Source organism: Leucoraja erinacea, chromosome 13 (assembly GCF_028641065.1).
Source record: "Leucoraja erinacea ecotype New England chromosome 13, Leri_hhj_1, whole genome shotgun sequence".
NCBI lineage: Eukaryota > Metazoa > Chordata > Chondrichthyes > Rajiformes > Rajidae > Leucoraja > Leucoraja erinaceus.
In genome coordinates this window covers 36,882,994-36,903,724 of record NC_073389.1, presented here as the reverse complement: position 1 = coordinate 36,903,724, position 20,731 = coordinate 36,882,994, and the positions used below count along the sequence as shown (strand labels likewise).

Here is a 20,731-nt window from a genome sequence, read left to right as displayed (position 1 = left end):
TCCCATATTTCCTTTTAACATGCCAGGGCCTCCGTTCCTGTGCTCCCTTGAACAGTACCTTTTTCAATGAACCTGGTATTGTTCTACTGTGCAACATTTAAAATAATATTATGTGTTGGAGGTCTAATAGAAAATCTACTTGTCCAACATCAAAATGCTGAGTGTGCTGGATTAACTGAGTTTTACTTATCTTTTTATTTTCAATCTCTTCAATTCTAATTGCAATTTGCAGAAACTTATGGCAATGCCATATGGAAAAACACATCAGATGCCCCTTACCAAAATGCAAATACACAAACCAGTGGAAAGAGAAATGAGGATCCGGGTGCCTCCACCTGATCGAGGGCTTTGTTCTTCCCCATTCAGGATACGAGTAGAGAAAGAACCATTGAATGTTTCAGTTCCAAGCCAAGCTGTCCGATCGTTGACCAATCCGCAGACCATGTTCAGCTGCACACGAGGAACAAGCCCACCTCTGCCAACTATTCAATCTGTCCAATCTTTACAAGATCCAGCAATGCAGGATTCAGGCACGGCTATCGAGATTTCTGACTTTGTCCCCGGGAAAGCGATTGTTGAGCAAGACACAAGGGTGCCAAAGTCGTTAGACAACATTGACGCAGTGATACCCACAAGTGGGCTGTATCAAGATGGATGCAGTTCCAGAGATAGAGAAACATTTGTTAATACAAATATCACAAATGGAACTAAGCAGCAAAACAACTTTTCTGAACATTTGTCCTCTGTTCCTTCATCAAGTGCAACTAATGTCAATTCCGGTGAGTAATTGTCATTTACTAAATATGTTTTTATTTGAACACGCACTTAAATGTTTGGACATAGATATGTTATAGTCGAGGCTAATTGCATGAATATTTAACCTCAAACACCGTACTGAAACCACATATGTACGTTTGATTTTAAAATATCACATTTGTTTTCTTTATCAGATTGTATATAAAACCTTGTTTATAGTTATTGGTTTATAATTAATTATTGTCACGTCTGCTGAGATACAGTGAAAAACCTTTTTTGCGTACTAATCAATCAAGTCATTCTTCCTCCTCTCTGGTGCACTGGGTGAGCAGAGGCTGGGATTGGTGGCAAACTCTCCGGGCTTGTTCGCGCCGCTGTGGCCTGCCGGGAGGCGACCCTCGGCTGTGAATGTTTTTGTGGCTGGGAAAGTTATTCTTTTGAGAAGGGAACGTCTCAACTGAAGTGGTTATCTTTGGAACATTTAATGGAAGTATGTAAAAATATATATGAAAAGCTTGGTCAGGAAGGACTTATTTTGCTTGTCATAAGACATCAATGAGCAGGTAACATAAATTTAAATCTTTTACTTGGAGTTTAAAATGGTGATGCAGAAAGAAATTCACATTGCATTAAATCTACCAGAAGGAACCTTTGACTGCAGATTGACAGCTGAGAGGTGGAACTTTTTTTTGTTTGGCAGCTACTAGGTAATAGAGTGTGCAGAGCAAATCTCCATCATTTACACCTTTTTTAAATTTTGTACACGCACACTGAAAAAGATAATGAACCAATTACAGTGCCTTCGATAATGTTGGGGACAAAGACCCATCATTTATTTATTTGCCTCTACATGATTTGAGAGTTGTAATAATGTAATATTTAATTATTTGTAATATTTGTAATTTACAACTGCTGATGGTAGTACAGGTGCACAACCTTTTATCCGAAAGCCTTGGGACCAGACACTTGTCGGATTTCGGACATTTTCGGATTTCTGAATGGAAGATTTTTAGCGTAGATTAGGAAGGTAGCGCGGGCGGCTTGAAAAGTCTGGAGCGGCTGCCTCCTCCCCGGAGACCGGGGAATCATTGTAAATCATTGCATAAATGTTAGTCAGTTAGTTTGGAGGGATTTTATGTGGTGGTGGGGGTGGGGGTAAAGGGGGAAACTTTGATTCTTAGTCCCCTACCTGGTCAGCGACTCCCAACATCGCGGAGCTGGGGGCTCCGTCCGGCCGCGAGGAGCTCCAAATCCAGCGCCGCCCGCGGCTGGACGCCCGCAGCCCCAGCTCCGCGAATGTTGGGAGTCGGCAGCCACAGCGCTCCGGAGCTTACCGCACGGCGACCCGGTAAGGCATTGCCCGCTCCCCGCTGGTATCCCAGCGCTGCGACGCCGCCGACTCCCAACATTCGCGGAGCTGGGGCTGCGGGCGTCCGGCCGCGGGCGGCGGTGGATTTGGAGCGCCTCGCAGCCAGGGGTAGAGTTTCCGGGGTCGGAGCTACAACCGGCGCCGCCCGCGGCCGGACGCCCGCAGCCCCAGCGGTGCGGAGCTTACTGCACGGCGACCTGGTAAGACATTGACCGCTCCCCGCCTCTCCGACCAGGTAGGGGACTAAGAATTAAAGTTTACCCCTTCACCCCCCCTTCACATAAAAGCCCTCCAAACTAACTGACTAACATTTAAGCAATGATTTACAGATGTTTAAGTGTCTTCCCGGTCTCCGGGGAGGAGGCAGCCGCTACAGTAGTACAGACCTGGGTTGACCGTGGGTCGTTTCGGGTCAAGTTTGGCGCCAAACGCGAGCTTTGTTGTGCAGACGACATCCTGGAAAAAATGGCCGGTTTTCGGAGTTTTTCGGTTTCCGGAACTCCGGATAAAAGGTTGTGCACCTGTAGCATAATTAATTCAGAAGTGTATAGACACATCCTATCTGCTCAGGTTCAAACAAATGTCTCAAAACTCATTGGCCAACAGTTCATTCTACAGCAAGCCAATGATCCCAAACATACTGCTAAAGCAATAAAGGAGTTTTTCAAAGCTAAAAAATGGTCAATTCTTGAGTGGCCAAGTCACTCACCCGATCTGAACGCAATTGAGCATGCCTTTTATATGCTGAAGAAAAAACTGAGGAGAACTAGCCCCCAAAACAAGCATAAGCTAAAGATGGCTGCAATACAGGCCTGGCAGAGCATCACCAGAGAAGGCACCCAGCAACTGGTGATGTCCATGAATCGCAATCTTCAAGCAATCATTGCATGCAAAGGATATGCAACAAAATACTAAACATGGTGACTTTCATTTACATGATATTGCTGTGTCCCAAACATTATGGCGCCCTGAAATGGTGGGACTGTATAACCACTGCTATAATTTCTACATGGTGAAACAAAAATGTATAAAAATGGCCTTTATTAAAATCTGACCATGTGCACTTTAACCACATGTGATTTTTTTTTCTATTACAAATCTCAAATTGTGGAGTACAGAAGCCAATAAAGCAAATGATGGGTCTTTGTCCCAAACATTATGGAGGGCACTGTATACATTTGCTATAAGCACCAAATTGCAAGAGCGCAATAGTCCTAATACAACAGGTTAATAGCATCTTCTGAGGAAAATACAATCCAGTTTTTTGGCACAGTTGGTGAAATCACCTTTTTAAATATAATATTATCCTACCAATTGAAGATCCATTGGGCCTGAGTATCTGATCTATTTTCTAGCCATATCTTCACATCTCTTAACCATGATTCCCATGTATGCAAAAATATCCCTGCCTTGAGTAAGCTTAATGACTCACTGTTCTCTGATATGAGAAGCGTGTGAGGAGAAAAAATCCTCTTCCCAGTTTTAATCTCCTGATCAATCTCCTTACTCTGATACTACAGTAACTAATTCTGAACTCCCCACACCAGGGGAAATTTTCTTGATATCTATTCTCGCATGTCCCTTTAAATTCTTCTCATTCTTCATATTTTTATTCCCCCAACCCAACTTCACTTCATTGTCTGAAGGGGAGAAAACCACCCCTTAAATAAGGTCTTTGAATGTTTACACACTATGCCACGTTTGGACTCAAAAGCCCTGTTACAGTTGCAGTGAGAATTATTTATCCTTGTAATCAAAAATCTAGATAAAACTGTAGGTGCTAGGAATTGGTAATAAAATCTTATAATTTATGAAACATTCAACCAGTCAGACAGTATCTGTGGAAAGAGAAATATAATTAAAGTATTAGGTGGAAGAACCTTCCAGTAAGAAAGAGAGACGTATATTTTTTTAAAGTTAGAGGATGGTTAGGACAAAGGAAATATCTATGATGGGATGAGGCCAGTTTGCCCTGATGATTTCAGTGTATGGTTCCATCTGGTTAATGAAGACTGTTTTACAGAGAGGAAGGAAACAAATAAAGGGCCATGTTAAAGCTGTGTACTGCTCTTCAGTGCTGTTGCTAAATCAGAAATCGGATGTATGCTGGAAATATCCAGCACATCAGAAGGGAAGAAAAAGCAAAAATATATTACGGATAGATAAACTCGCAGCAGATATTACATTTTCTTCATTTTATCTTCTTCCCATCAACCATTAGGTTCTTGAACCACCTGCACATCCCTATGTCAGCACTTTGTTTTGGTTGCACAATGTACTTTGGGTTGCTCTGTTATGGTCTGGTTACCTAGTATTACCGATAATTTATTGCTTAACACACATTTATTTGTGTGTTGTTACGATAACGTGCCTGGAGAGCTGCACCAGGTCAGAATTTCATTGTTCCAGACCTGCTGCATATGCAATTAAACTGATCAGTCTCCACTGGCAAAGAATAAAATAGTTATAACATTTATAAAGGAATGCTAAATGTGTGTGGGTTTTAATGGTTAAGTGAGAATAGATAAGTTCCTTTCTCCTGGCCTGTCTATCATGGCTTGATTAAGTGAAGATGTTTTATAAAGACTTTTGTTACATGTTTAACCCACCTACAACTATTGAAATTGCAGACTATCTAGGTGACCCAGGACGGAATATAAAGGTGCCTGCAGCCTTTTTGATCAAGGCACGCGAAAAAAACAAGCCCAAGTATGCAGCACGCTACCTCGTTCGAATGCTGTTCCCTAGAGATGTGCTGATGTGTAGTAGTATGGAAGGTGACAAAGCTCGAGGAATCAAACCCCTAGACCCCAATTGGGTCACTGGTTTACGAGGTAAGTGTCCCTTTGAGTGACAGACGGTTAATCAGCTTCTTGAGATACTTAAGTTTGTATCTTATGGTATTAATTATAATAGGTCGTTAATTATAATAGGCCATTGCATATGAGGTGCAGCATGTAGTTTGTTTGCCTGTTTTAGGACTGAATTGGTAGTCAGAATCCAATTACAAAGTTTGAGTTTTGATAAATTGACCTGTTTGCTCATGGCTTTGAACAGCAAGGTTTTAGTGCATAACCTTTTAATGCTCTTTTCTTCCTGGCTTCCCAAGAGATTCATTTAATAAACTAGAGCATTTTAATCTCTGGAAAAAGTAATTGACCCATTTCCTCATGACTTCATCACCATTTTCAATGATAAATTATGTGCTAATGCCAGGTCATGTATATGTATACGGATAAGTTGAATGGTCTGGATTCATTGTAAGCCATTTTTAAACAAACTTAATAAACAAATTCTATTATAACGTTGGATTTGAAACAAAGAGAAATATTACATGCTTTTGATGTAAGGGGTACAAGTTTACAACAAATTATAATTTTCTCTTTTAAAATTGAATCTTTATTTATTTTTGCCTAGAATTCCTTTGTACATATTTCCCCAAATTCGATATGAATGAGGATGGCAAAGACTGGAAGACTTGCATCATCAGTGTGGATTCCATGATATGCAGCCTGCGTTGTGAAATCCAAAGAGGAGCAGTAAGTAGTGTTAATAGAGAATAGAGACATTGTGGGGAAGTGCACATCAGCTTGAGTGTAAAGTGAATCTATGTGGACAAAATGATTGAAAACAAGTGCACCAAAAAATGGGGGAACAGAGAAGTTTTTGAACAGCTGAAATAATTCCTTAATTGGGACAGTAGATAAAAATGCAATTTATATCTGATGTTAAACACCAATTCAGGTCAAGATATTGCAATGTAATTTTAAAAATCTCTCAGCCGGTGCAGCCAATTAACATACCAACCTTTGCCTGTTGTAGAACGGGACGTAGGGACGTAGAAGGAAACTGCAGCAGCCAGGGGGGTACCAATCTGCTGAACATTTCTGTACAAGAGGTCAAAGAAAAACAACCATATTTTTTTTTTTAAACCCTTGTAAATGGAATGCAGGGCTCGAAATTAGCGGTTGCCCGGGTGCCAACCTCACTGACACCCCCCCGCGCACCCCCTCACAATTTTACCTACTCCAAACAACACGCACTAATTCCCCTGCCTCAATCCATCCATCCGCACCGATTGCCTTCTCAACCCCCCCATCTACCCATCCCGCACTGATTTACACACACACACACACACACACACACACACACACACACACACACACACACACACACACACACACACACACACACACACACACACACCCACACACACACACACACACACACACCCTATTGTGCTGGAAATATACGTTGGATTTATCCAGGTTTTACTTCCACAGTCAGTCATATACATCACAAATTTGGTCAGGAGATATTTCAGTTGAAATTTTAATGTTAATTCTGAAGTGAGAATGATGGAAACAGCGTTTATTAATAATTAAAAATCTAGTGAGTACAAACTGGGTATCTTCATTGCTGTTCACAACACATACGTCTAATCTGAATGTCTGGTAATGTGGCATTTTGACACCTTTAAACATATTGCCAAAAGAACATTTGCTGCACTTATGTGCTTTAGCCACCTCTTGTCAGTTAGTGTAATGTTTAACCTGTCAGATGGGTATAGCCAGTTTTAACAGCTATTATCATAAAATGCCTTTTGAAATTTTCTTGCAACCTGTATTGAGGATAAATTATGTGGGAAGCGAGAGTGTTTCTGTACCAATAGCAATAACAACCATGTCATGATAATTTTCGGTGCTTCACAGAAAACATGCTTGCATCAATCTGTAGTGTGCATGGTTAAGCATATATGTTAGCATGGTCCAGGATTTAAACTACTGGCAGGGATATGCCAATTTCTAGAATCTAAATTATAACGTGTCAAATTATCAAAATAATTAAATTGCAGCAGACAAGGTGCCTTATAATAAAATATTGGTATTCAAACGCTCAGTGACCAAGAATTATCTGGGAAAATAATAGTGAGCACAATCGTTAATGTGTAATTAATCCGGCAATTTGTGACAGTAGGAGATGCCCATTAGCTGTAATGTCAAAGTTATTGGATAATTTTCATCAACCAGCTGTTATTCTTCTGAGCTCACTGCATCCTTCTCATGAATTTTAAAATATTTATGTGTTTTACACAATTCTGTCATGTACAGAAAGTTTGGGAAGGATTTAGCATTAAAAGGAATGTGTTTGGTTCTGCAGCACAACTCGGGCTCCCTTGCACAGACAGAAAACAATTGAAACTCTAAATTTTTTATTTTTTTTCAAGTAGTAAACTCTGCTTAAAGTGTATAACACCACCTCTGATTGCTAGAATTAAATTATTATGAATTCTTACCTACCATACGTTTCCTTTGATCTCAGAAGTAATGACTGGGAGGAGTATATACTGGGCACATAACAAGCCTTTTGGCATTAGCAACTAAATTGTCTCAGTCGAGTTTTTAATACTTCATGAAGAGTATAGACCATTTATCCCAAGTGCTTTACTGACTTTGCCCTGAAATATATTGTTTTATTTATTTGCCAAGGGGAGGGGGATGGGAATAATCACCACCAAATGTCCCTGACATGATATTCATCACCGATTATCCGTAAAGTATTTGATTTTATTACCAGTGGAGCCCATCATAAGAGGTTCTTAGCAAAGTCAATTTCTGTCAAAAACCAATTGAACATGGCTACAGATATCAATGTCCAAAGATGTTTATTTGGCAATTCAGGATGGACTTTGAAAGCCTAAGGGAAGTTATAGGTTTACGTGAATTGGTTTCTGAATGATGGACTAAAATTGTATCGGTAGACCTTAGAAGCTCTAGTTGCTCTCTTTACAGCTGCGATGAGTGAGAGAAAAAAAATGTTAAAAAAATCCTTACCCTCAAAAATGCTTCCGATACCTTGACTATCTTGACTCACCATGTAAAGCGACTTTGAGTCCTTGAAAAGCGCTATACAAATAAAATGTACTAGACCAAGTGCAGACCCGTTGGGTCTGTCCCCCAACGTGCGGTTGTGGGGGGGGGTGGCGGAGGCGGCATGCAGCGTCACACACAAACTAACCCCCTCCCACACTCACGCTAATGGAGGGGAGGAGGGGAGATAGAGAGAGAGAGAGAGAGAGAGAGAGAGAGAGGAGAGGGAAGGGAAAGGAGGGGGGGGAGAGAGGGGGGGGGGGGGGGGGGGAGGGTGGAGGGAAGGGGTAGGGGTGTGTGGAGGGGAGGGGGGGGTTTAGGGGATGGATGGGAGGGAGGGGGGGGAGAAAGAGAGGGGGAGAAGAGAGGAGGGGGGGGGGAAGAGGAGGGGAGGGGGGGAGAGAGGGGGGGGAGAGGGGAGAGAGGGAGGGGGGGGAGAGGGGAGGGGGGCAGGGGGAGGAGGGGGGGGGGGGAGAGGAGGGGAGGGGGGGGGAGGGAGGGGGGAGGGGGGGGGAGGGGGGGGGGGGGGGGGGAGGGAGGGGGGGGGGGGGGAGGAGAGGGGGGGGAGGGGGGGGGGTGGGGGGAGGGGAAAGGGGGGGGGGAGGGAGAGGGGGGGAGGGAGGGGGGAGGAGGGGGGGAGGGGGGGAGAGGGGGGGAGGAGGGGGAGGGAGGGGAGAGGGGGGAGAGGGAGGGGGGGGGGGAGGGAGGGGGGGGGAGGGGGAGGGGGGGGGGGGGGGGGGAGAGGGGGAGTGCCTTTTTACTTCAACCCAAACCCAAACAACCATTTGCAGGCAGTGCTTTTTTACCTCTACCCATATTTTCATTTTCAAACCAAATTAAGGGTACTCGCAGTGCTGTAGACATTTGTCAGAGTCATTCAGAGCTCTGATTGAGGCACACCACTTCCTAATTTTACAGTCCCTCCCCCCTGCTGCCAGCGGGGGCAGCAGAGAGAATGGAGAATTTTGTAAAATCATTAATATCTCTGTCATATTTCATCGACGGGAAAAATCCTCAGCACACATGCGGCGGAAGAGGGCTCTGAACTAGGTGGCCAAAAATGACGGCCGTAGGTGGCGGCGTTCTCTCGGAAATCGCAGCACAGATCGCCAAAACCGGTCAAGAATAGAGTTTTAGTAATATATAGATTATTATTATTATTATTATTATTATTATTATTATTATCTACAGCAGACATCATCGGACACAGGAAAAAGTACCACCAACATTGTCTCTGTAAAATGCTCCAAATTCACTGCGTTCATTGGAGAACCAAGATTAGCGCCTTCCCCAATTCAACACCCCCAGCATGGATTACATTTAGTAAGCTACATTGGCAGGTTGTTGGCATGCCTGACACCTGGATCCTGAAACATTCGTTCATTCTGATCTGAGACTTCCAGGCAGATAGAAAACTAAATTCCAGAATATTATCAAAGCTTCCTTGAAATGCAACTTCCCCAATGACTCATGGGAGCCTCCGGTTAATGACTGATCAAAATGGAAGAGGAGCATTTAGGATGGTATTGAGAACATATGTTGAGTCCACACAAAAGCGCAGCATAAGTGTTGGAAGAAGTAATCCACTTCACAAAATGCCCATCCCATCAGCCACTGCTTAGAATAGATATGATTTGGATATGGTGTGGAAGCCTAGTTGATCATGGCATTCATTGGGGATTCATTTACGTACTGTAAGAAACAATATTTGGAGGACAGTAGACTATTAGAAGGATGAGGGGGTACCTCATTGTACAAATTTGTACATAACTGATTAATTAAATTTATTATTGACCAGCAGCGTAATGACTCCTAGTCAGTCATCTTAATATTCCTTGAGTCAGAGAGTGATGAATCTGGAATTCATTGCCACAGAAGGCTGTAGAGGCAAAGTCAATGGATAATTTTAATGTGGTGATTGATAGATTCTTGATTAGTACTGGTGTCAGAGGTTATGGAGAGAAGGCAGGAGAATGGGGGTGAGAGGGAAAGATAGATCAGTAATGATTGAATGGCAGAGTAGCCTAATTCTGCTCCTGCTACTTATGAACTTGTGTACATCAACATAATGGAACTTCTCCATGTAGAATTGTTTATTGTGTTTGTTTATGTAGCGATGTATTTGGTTTTGAGTGCTTCATTAGTTGAGCACAAATCTGTTTTTAAAATACAGGTCATGTGAGAATAAATGCAATTTGAGCAGGTGTTTGTTTTGCTCCCCACTGCTTCTGGTCATTAGGATATCACAGATGATAACGATAAAACTTTGGGACATGAAGAAGCACAAGTGTATGTAAATCTGGATTCCGATGGAGAAGATGAGCAGGTCCGTCCAGAAAAACCTGAAGAAACCAAAATTACTTCAGAACCACAGCAACAGGCATTGCAGCAGCAAGACGTCACGCCTGTACCGAAGGATGATAAGCAGAAAGCTTTTGAACCAAAAGGTGTGGAGAATTACTTACTTTATTATTTTAACCAGTAGTTTCATGAACTATTGAAATTTCTGCATTTCACAAATTGTTCATTAGGTTAATTGTTCAAAATTATTACTATTAACGTGCTTGACGTCTGCAGGTATTTTACTTAAAAGGGGATCTCTAAAAACGAATCTAAGATATTATGACTAATTATCATTTTTGCATTAACATAACCTATGTTTCTATGTTTTAAAATATGCCCCTCCTTTGAATATGGATCTAGTGTCAGGATACTGATTCAGAAAAGATATTATCATAGAACAGAACAGAATTTAACAACAGCAGTTAAATTTCTCAGCCTGAATTTGTGATTCGTGTTGAAGTAACGCCGCTTTGTTGAGAATGAAACGTCTTTCCATGAATCCAACAATTTGTGTGCAAGAACTTCCTGTTTCTGATGTTGGTTGCTGTGAGGGAAGAGTTCAAAAAGATTGCTGCACCATTAGCATGAGGCGTTAAGCAAAGCATTGTTTTAGAAAACAAACCCACCTTATACAATCTCTCCCTGTAATTAAAGCCCTACAATCCAGGCAACATCCTGATGAATCCTCTCTGCCCACTCTCCAATGCAACCACATCCTTCCTACAGTGTGGCGACCAGAACTGCACACAATACTGTAAGTGAGGTCTAGCCAGTATTTTGTAAAGTTAAACTATAACATCCCAATTTTAATATTCTACTAGACCAAGTGCAGACCCGTTGGATCTGCACCACCAATGTAATATTCCACCACTCACCCGTTCCCCCAACGCATAATTCCACCACTCACGCATAGCCCCCAACTGCGCAGGCAGGCGCAGCTCATTTCTCCTCATCCCCCAGCATTCCCTCCTCCTCCTCTTCACCTTCCCTCTTCAATCCCTAGAGAGAGGGAGGGAGGGGGGCAGAGAGGGAGGGGGGTAGAGAGGAGGAGTAGAGAGGGAGGGAGGGGAAGAGGGTAGAAAGGGTTGGGGTTGGGGTAGAGAGGGAGAGGAAGGGGGAGTAGAGGGAGGGGGGGGGAGGGGAGGGGGGGGTAGAGAGGGCGAGGGGCAGAGAGGGAGGGTGTAGAGAGAGAGAGAGAGGGAATGGGTAGAGTTGGGGGGGGGGGGGTAGAGAGGGCGAGGCCACCCTCTTCAATCCCTAGAGAGGGAGAGGGGGCTAGAGAGGGAGGGAGGGGGGGTAGAGAGGGGGAGGGAGGGGGGGATAGAGAGGGGAGGGATGTAGAGAGGGAGGGGGGGGGTAGAAGGAGAGAGAAGTAGGGGTAGAGAAGGGGTAGAGTGGGGGAGGGAGGGGGTAGAGTGGGGTGCGGGTGCGAGTGAGGGTAGATAGAGAGGGGTAGAGAGGGGGAGGGAGGGTAGAGGGGGAGGTGGCGAGAGAGGGAGTGTAGATGTGGCAACTACCCTCGCCCATCGTCGCGAGGCCTCACCGTTGCGGTCTAGATGTCTCCTTCACCGCCACGGTCTCGATGTGTCACTGATAGAATCCCAGGTCAGAAAAAGCGGAACGTTCATTTAAATGCAGCGTTCCCCCTGACGTCACTGGAAGCTGGTGGCCGCTCACTTCCCCTTGGTGGCTGCCTTTGTGATGTCACTGAAAGCGGGTTGAAGGAGGTTTGCCGTTTGAAAACTTGGTTTTGACTATTTTAAAAATGCTGTAACTTGTGAAATATAGCATGAAATGTGCAGTGAAGCAGTTTATTTTGCCGAGGGGGTTAATGTGATTAATAATCCGTGAAAATGTATGCGCTAGCCCGTGGCGTTTTGCCGAAGGTCAAAAGACACATACACGCACACACATACATACAAGATGAGACTTTTATAGATATAGACATGCACTGATTATTTATAAAGGAAAGCATTCTCCCTTTCTCCTTGTTTTTGCCACTTTTGGGAAACTTTAGACTTGAACCCTAAGATTCCTCTGTCCATCGCATTGCTTAGCGCCATTCAATTTACTGTGCACGCCGTGTCCCCATTTGATTTCCCAAAATTCTTCATCTCACGCTTTTCAGGAATAAATTCCGTCAACACACCATCTGATTTTCTATCTGATCTCTCTGATCATTTGTGTCATCTTAAATTTTATCAATCATTTCTCATACATTCGTACCCAAGTCATTAATGTACATCACAAACAACAAGGGTCCTGCCACCGATCCATGAGGTAAGCCACAGGTCATGGACTTCCATTCAGAAAAGCATATTTCCACGATTATCCTCTGCCTTCTAACACCAAGCCAATTTTGGGTCCAATTTGCCAGCTCAACTTGGATCCCATGTGATTTAACCTGCTGGACCATCATGCCATCCAGGAACGTCAAATGCCTTACTAAATAGGCTGATGTCCACCAGCCTATCTACATCGTTCTAGTGAGTTATCTCTTCAAAAAAACGTAATCAAATTAACAAGGACAGAATTTTCCCTGCACAAGGCCACATTGATTATCTCTGATCAGCCCATGCCTTTCCAAATGTACAGATATCATATTCCTTAACATTTTCTCCAATAATCTCCCTATCACACATGTAAAGCAGACCACACTGAAGTTCAGGTGTCAACTCCTGTATATCGGCAAGACCAAGCGCAGGCTTGGCAATCGTTTCGCTGAACACCTCCACTCAGTCAGCCTTAACCTACCTGATCTCCTGATTGCTCAGCACAACCCCCCCCATTCCCAATCTGATCTTTTTGTCCTGGACCTCCTCCATTGTCAGAGTGAGGCCAGTGCAAATTGGAGGAACAGCACCTCATGTTTTGCTTGGGTAGCTTACACCCCATTGACTTCTCTAACTTCAAATAGCCCTTGCTTTGCCTCTCTCTCCATCCCCTCCCCCTTCCCAGTTCTCCCACCATTCTTACTGTCTCCAACTATATTCTATCTCTGTCCCACCCACTGCCCTGATATCAGTCTGAAGAAGGGTCTCAACCCAAAACGTCACCCATTCCTCTCCAGAGATGCTGCAACAATTTGTGTCTACCCACACTGAAGTTGCTGGCTTATCCCTCCTGCCCTTCTTAAATTAGTTATCTTACAGGCTCCTGGCACCTCACCTGTAGCCAATAATTTAAAAAAAAATTATCTCCATCAAGGCCCCAGCTATCTCCTTTCTTGGTCACATTTCAATCTGGGATATATCTGAGTCTGCGGATTTATCAACCCTAATGCGTCCCATAACATCTAACAACATCTCCTCCTTTATATTCAGCCCCATCACAGCAAGAGATTTCCAAAAGGGCAGAGAATTACTTCAATGATTTCCGAAAAATTCAAAAAAAAACATGTAACATATTGACCCAGGGTAATCCCTGGTCCAAGACCACTCAACAAGATTGTCAACGAAACATCTGGAAAGGCTCGATACAGTGTGAGACTTAGAAAGTCATGGGTAATTAGAGCGTGCATGCAAGATTCCAAGCAATCCATCTACCTGGCATGTCAAGCTCTATATGTCTCACATGTGGCAGATTCTGCATAAAATTGATCATACACCTTAGAACCAGAGAACTGTAATGGGAGCATCTTCAACTCTGGATGACTGTGAAGATTTATACCGTACAATGGAATAAAACATGTTGTGCTTGCTCACTTCAGCTCCTCCTGAATCCATAATCTCAACTATCAGGAGAGACAAGGGCAATGGTGTACTATCCATTGGGGTTCCCCTCCAAATTGCACACCATCCTGATTAGAAAATGTATCTGTGTTTCTTTATCATCGTAGGGTCTAATCCCTAAAACTACCAACCCGACAATATTTTCATTGGAAGAACTGCAGCAGCGGTCACCACCAACACTTCCAAAAGGGTGGACAGTAAATGCAGGCCTTGCCTGTGATTCCAACATCCCAAAAAATGCCCTTCAAAATTTGTGTACTGCGGTTGAGCCCTTGAAATATAAATAAACAGCATTTTCATCTTCTATTTTCATCTCTCCAAATAGCCAACCCATTCGCTGCTCATCAGAAAGTTGAAAAATACTAACATTCTCCTTGACCAATTTCTAATCATTAAGAACAAATAAATAACGTTGAACTAATTTATTCCTTGTGCTTTAACAAGATGCATTCAATTTACAAACGAGCTGTTAAGAAATTTAAAGTGGCTGTATTAGACATTATACTTTGTGTGATCAATATAGGTAAGTATATTGTGTGGGCGATTTTTTTAACAGTAACTTTAACCATTTTTCCTCACTAGAAACCCTTGGAAATCCAGCTCGACAAGTCCAAGTCCCATACTCTACGATATACGTTGCAAAGCAAAGAATAAGACCCGAGCTGGCAGCCCGATATCTAGTTCGACATCTGTTTCCTGAGGATGTGCTGGTCAGAAGCAATGTATATGGAAATTTAGATTGGGGCATTACTCCTTTAGACAGCAACAAAATCGGTGCTATTCGAGGTATTTATAGTTAATCAATATGATTTAAATTTTCTATGGCAGTATTGATTGTGCTTAGTTACTGACATGTCTGTATCAAATACAAAATATTATGAAATTCAAAATATTTGGAGTTCCTTTCCATTTAAGGCTTTTTTTTCCATTGCTTGTCCCATCAATGGGTGTTGCAGTTGCTTAATGGTTTTCTGCCATTTGCTAAGGCTAGTCTAGGTTAGGTCTATTTTCACTGAAGGAGACATGATTGTAGTATATAAACCTATGAGCAGTATAGATAGGATAGGCTGCAGGAAAGTTTCCCCCTGGAAAACTAGAGCACATATATTAATGTTTATTTGTAAGAGATTTAAAGGAGATCAGATGGGGACCTTCTTTACACAGAGAGTGGTTGAAGCAGGTCACCGATAGCATTTAAGAAGTATCTAGATGAGCACTTGAATCACATAGATTGTGGAAACATTTTTCCTTTGCATTCTATTTTTCATTTGTATCCATTTTCCAAATGTCAAGACAATTTTATTTGTTGCCAGTTTATAACTAATTGGAAGATTTGGATGAGCCAGGAAGATAAACGTAGAACACAGAACAGTACAGCACAGAAACAGACCCTTCGACCCATGTTGTTGTACTGAACATGGTGTTAAACTAGTCTCCTCTGCCTAATTGTGATTCAATATCCCTCCATTCCATGTATATGTATTTATGTGCTTGGCAAAACACCTTGTTAGATTTCACTATTGTTTCAGCTTCCACTACCACCCCTGTCAGTGCATTCTAGCATGAACCAATCTTCTGACTTTCTAACCGATCTCTGCCTCTCATAATTTTGTACACTTCTATCAAGTCACCCCTCAGCCTCTAGCGCTCTAGAGAAAATAATTCCTTTTCCAACAGCTCCTTAAAGCTAATACTTTATAATTCATGCATAATACTGGTAAACATCTTCTGCACTCTCTCCAAAGCCTCCACATCTTTCCTGCAATGGGGCAACGAGAAATACACTCAAATATGACCTAATGAAAGCTTTATGAAGCTGCAACATGACTCTTTGATTCCTGACCGATTGAAAGCAAGCTAATGCATTCTTTACCACGCTTCTCTACTTGTGTTGTTACACTAAGATGCTTTATGAGATTATTTTCTTTCCACTCTCATTTGGAGTGAACAAGAGCTCTCTCATTTTTTTCTGTAAATATCTTCCAGAGGAGGAGAAACAATATAAGTAGATTTCTTTTAAAGAGATCAAACTAATGAAATTAATTAAACTACTTTTGCACAAAACAGTATGATCAATAACAATCCCATCTGCATTTTACATTTGCACCCAAATCTGTCTTGTGCTTTGAAAGAGAAAAATCAAATGTTAAGTGAATGTTACCAATTAATACTTGGTATAGATAAAAAGAATAGTTCATATACTAGTTCATATATAATAGTTCATAAATCCAGATTAGCCGGGAAGTGGTGTTAGGTAAATTGAATGGATTAAAGGGCGATAAATCCCCAGGGCCAGATAAGTTGCATCCCAGAGTACTTGAGGAAGTAGCCGCAGAAATAGTGGATGCATTAGTGATAATTTTTCAAAACTCTTTAGATTCTGGAGTAGTTCCTGAGGACTGGAGGGTAGCTAATGTAACCCCACTTTTTAAAAAGGGAGGGAGAGAGAAAATGGGGAATTACAGACCAGTTAGTCTAACATCGGTGGTGGGGAAAATTCTGGAGTCAGTTATTAAAGATGGGATAGCAGCACATTTGGAAAGTGGTGAATTCATTGGACAAAGTCAGCATGGATTTATGAAAGGTAAATCATGTCTGACGAATCTTATAGAATTTTTCGAGGATGTAACTAGTAGAGTGGATAGGGGAGAACCAGTGGATGTGTTATATCTGGACTTTCAGAAGGCTTTCCAACAAGGTCCCACATAAGAGATTAGTATGCAAACTTAAAGCACATGGTATTGGGGGTTCAGTATTGATGTGGATAGAGAACTGGCTGGCAGATAGGAAGCAAAGAGTAGGAGTAAACGGGTCCTTTTCAGAATGGCAGGCAGTGACTAGTGGGGTACCGCAAGGCTCAGTGCTGGGACCCCAGCTTTTACAATATATATTAATGATCTGGATGAGGGAATTGAATGCAACATCTCCAAGTTTGCGGATAACACGAAGCTGGGGTGCAGTGTTAGCTGTGAGGAGGATGCTAGGAGGCTGCAAGGTGACTTGGATAGGTTGGGTGGGTGGGCAAAGGCATGGCAGATGCAGTATAATGTGGATAAATGTGAGGTTATCCACTTTGGTGGCAAAAACAGGAAAGTAGACTATTATCTGAATGGTGGCCGATTTGGGAAAAGGGGAGATGCAACGAGACCTGGGTGTCATGGTACACCAGTCATTGAAAGTAGGAATGCAGGTGCAGCAGGCAGTGAAGAAAGCAAATGGTATGTTAGCATTCATAGCAAAAGGATTTGAGTATAAGAGCAGGGAGGTTCTACTGCAGTTGTACGGGGTCTTGGTGAGACCACACCTGGAGTATTGCATACAGTTTTGGTCTCTTAATCTGAGGAAAGACATTATTGCCATGGAGGGAGTACAGAGAAGGTTCACCAGACTGATTCCTGGGATGGCAGGACTTTCATATGAAGAAAGACGGGATAGACTCGGCTTGTACACGCTAGAATTTAGAAGATTGAGGGGGGATCTTATAGAAACTTACAAAATTCTTAAGGGGTTGGACAGGCTAGAAGATTATTCTCGATGTTGGGGAAGTCCAGAACTATAGGGTCACAGTTTAAGGATAAGAGGGAAGTCTTTTAGGACCGAGATGAGAAAATCATTTTTTACACAGAGAGTGATGAATCTGTGGAATTCTCTGCCACAGAAGGTAGTTGAGGCCAGTTCATTGGCTGTATTTAAGAGGCAGTTAGATGTGGCCCTTGTGGCTAAAGGGATCAGGGGGTATGGAGAGAAGGCAGGGATGGGATACTGAGTTGGATGATCAGCCATGATCATATTGAATGGCGGTGCAGGCTCGAAGGGCCGAATGGCCTACTCCTGCACCTATTTTCTATGTTTCTATATACCTTTCTCAATCTGGGGACATGCCAACATACTTTCCATCCGGTGAAGTTCACTTGTATACATAGGAAGCTCAACAGCCACATTACATGCAGTAGGGTGTATAAGCATTAGCAATACTCACTCGAGGATAGTTTTTGACCTGGACACTCTCAATAGCTGCTTTGCCACAGGAACCTTGCATCAACTTTGGTAAGCAGATGAATTTGGTTTAACATCTGTTTCACAGTTCAGAGTTTCTGGCAGTACAATACTGATGACCTGGATTGTGGGCTCTTTTGTTGAACTTGAAGTCACAAATTCCTCGTTCAAAAGCAAGCTGAGACGTGGTCTACGTCTAGAAATTAAAAGATGGAAGATATCACATATGCTTTATCATTAATAAGACATTCATATTTGAAAGTTGCCTTTATAAAAACACTCCACAATTTTCCTTGTCAAAGGAATGATATCCACTTGCAAAACGTTCATATAATGGCAAGAAAGATTAGGCAGGTTCCAGAACAGTCTGCTCCAGTAGTTAATTGTCTAAACAGTGACGTAACTGTTACTCCATCCTGCTGTTTCTGGCAGCAAGTTAGATAATGTAAATGGATACATTTATGTGAAAGTTATACTATTATAAATAAGGATTTTTCAAATCTTGTGGAAAGGCTTATCAGCAGAATTTATAGTTTTGTAACTATAGCAACTGCCAATATAGAAACTATTTATTGAACATTTCAATAGGGAGCAGACTACACATGATGTAGTTTGATTTACATTAGTATGAGGTTATGGAGCACTCTGGGAAACGAATACTAGAACATATCTTTTCCTTAAATAGAAAGAGAGTAGCAGGACTGTAATAATTTGGTAGCATTTGAAGGCCCGGATACTGCAAATACAATCCTGGAAATAATTGCTGAGCCAAAATATGTTACTTAAAAAAAAATTTGCCCTGAAGCTTGTGGACAATTGGTTTCAGGTAAGACCTTGAGAACATTCTGTCCTGACAAAAAATGTCATGTTTTTTTTGGTATTAGTAAAAAGGTCAGGAAATGACTCATGTTCTCACTGCTTCAATAATTGCTGTAGCTTCCTTTTCGACTGGTGGGTAGTGCAATGCACTACCTTGGAGAGGACGAGACATGAAAGCCACTGGTCTTCCTTCTTGATTTAATGTTGCTGATACTGCTAAATCAGAGGCATCGCTGTTACGGCCGCCAAAATCAAATACCTCAGAGGCCAATAACATAATACAAAACCAGGTTCAAATGGAAAAATTATTTATTTTTCACTAACAAAAAGAACTAAACCTGGATCAAACAAACAAAGAGGGGTCGGATGGGCTAGCAAACAAAAGATAAAGGGTGCTCTGGCCGACCACTCAATGGGCCGTCGGACCAGAGACTCTAAACCTGCCTCAGTGTGAAAATAAACCTGAAACAAAACCACGAAAACAATAATGCCAGTCCCATCCTTCCCAAGCAAAATAAGTTAATACAGAATGAAGAGTTACATAAAGAACACTATGCAATCAAACAAACTAAACCAACACCAGACTGCTGCCACCAGTCTGAGGGGGAAGAGAGAGACAGAGAGAGAGACTGCCAGTGCACATGGTCTTTTTAAGCTGAGGCTCCGTCATCAGGCTCACGTGATGCAGCTTGGGCCAGGAGCCTCCAATCAGGTACAGGAGCAGCCAGGCAGCAGGAGGTACTAATGGAAATCAGAGAAACAGGTTAGTACATAATTAACACCAGCCGAGGGAGTGCATAACATTCGCATTCAACAACAAAGGGGAGATCCTCATCGATGGCGTGTAATGTCACAGATTCTAACTGTTTCTTTAAAGAAGTAAAGCCACCAATTACTGTAGAGTCAAGGGGGAAAGATTTTGCTCTAATCAAAGATTGAATTTTGTCAGAAAAATTTGGTATTCATTCAGCATAATATGCAAACATACCAAGAACCCTTTGGAAAGAGTTTAATGTAGCTGGAACAGGTATCTCTCGAAGTGTGCGGAGTCTTTCTGGATCAGGCTTAATTATATCATTTCCAACCATATAACCAAGAATATTAATTGATGACACTGATGTTATTGACAGCCTTATTTACTGTTAGATTTGTAGAATGTACACCTTCTAAAAACCGTTGTACATTTTCATCGTGTTCAGCTTGCTCTTTTCCTGCAATAGTTATATTATCAAGATAAGTGAAAGTATCTTTAAGGTTTTCCTGTTCAACAAGTTTTTCCATCTCTGAAAAACAGCCACACCATTAGTTACCCCAAAAATGAACTCTGCAGTGGTGGTATAATTTCCCCATTTACTTCAAACGCAGTGTATTTCTTTTCTGATTCTTTCAAAGGAATTTGGTAGTAAGCACGTTTTAGGTCAAAAGTAGAGAATATCTTATACTTAGCTAATGTATTGATAATCTCTTCCATACGAGGTATTGGATATGCATCAAGCTCCGTGAACTGGTTTATAGTTTGAGAGTAATCAATGCACTCTTTCAATGTCTCTCCAAGGGGTCCTTAACCACAACAACTAGTGCCCTGCAAGGGGAAGAGCTGGCTTGTCCTCTTGCCTTTTTGTTTTTTTCATTATTCATCCATTTGGAGCATTGATTCTCTCAGGGCATTTTATATGCTGTCAATGGTTCTCGTTTCAATTATTTTTGTTTGAATCGTATGAATTCATGCCATTTAGTTAGTGACATTTTGATCTGTGAAAACTTGTTTTTTCCAAATTACCTTTACTAATAATTTAATTTTAGAGAAAAGTCTGTTGGTCTGTCCTCATAACTGCAGCTTCTTATCA

General features: G+C 42.1%; 1 protein-coding gene and 1 long non-coding RNA gene across 6 annotated transcripts in view; one reads left to right on the top strand and one right to left on the bottom strand.

Annotated features, from left to right (window-relative positions):
* Nucleotides 1-20,731, top strand: part of LOC129702870 (uncharacterized) — a 51,297-nt gene that overhangs the window by 24,396 nt on the left and 6,170 nt on the right. For all 3 annotated transcript variants that reach the window (XM_055644927.1, XM_055644928.1, XM_055644929.1), the window contains 5 exons: nucleotides 233-779; nucleotides 4,756-4,959; nucleotides 5,543-5,664; nucleotides 10,235-10,442; nucleotides 14,652-14,855. In XM_055644927.1, coding sequence (XP_055500902.1) covers nucleotides 233-779; nucleotides 4,756-4,959; nucleotides 5,543-5,664; nucleotides 10,235-10,442; nucleotides 14,652-14,855 — 1,285 coding nt within the window. The remainder of the gene's footprint in view (nucleotides 1-232; nucleotides 780-4,755; nucleotides 4,960-5,542; nucleotides 5,665-10,234; nucleotides 10,443-14,651; nucleotides 14,856-20,731) is intronic.
* LOC129702873 (uncharacterized) lies at nucleotides 503-20,541 on the bottom strand. Of its 3 annotated transcripts, XR_008724465.1 has the most exons (6): nucleotides 18,982-20,541; nucleotides 18,049-18,261; nucleotides 11,882-12,045; nucleotides 6,358-6,469; nucleotides 5,933-6,012; nucleotides 503-640 (listed from the first exon to the last, which is right to left on the bottom strand). It is a non-coding gene; the product is annotated as an uncharacterized LOC129702873 (long non-coding RNA). The 3 variants fall into 3 exon arrangements; XR_008724463.1 differs by lacking the exon at nucleotides 11,882-12,045; XR_008724464.1 differs by lacking the exon at nucleotides 11,882-12,045 and having other exon boundaries at nucleotides 19,038-20,541.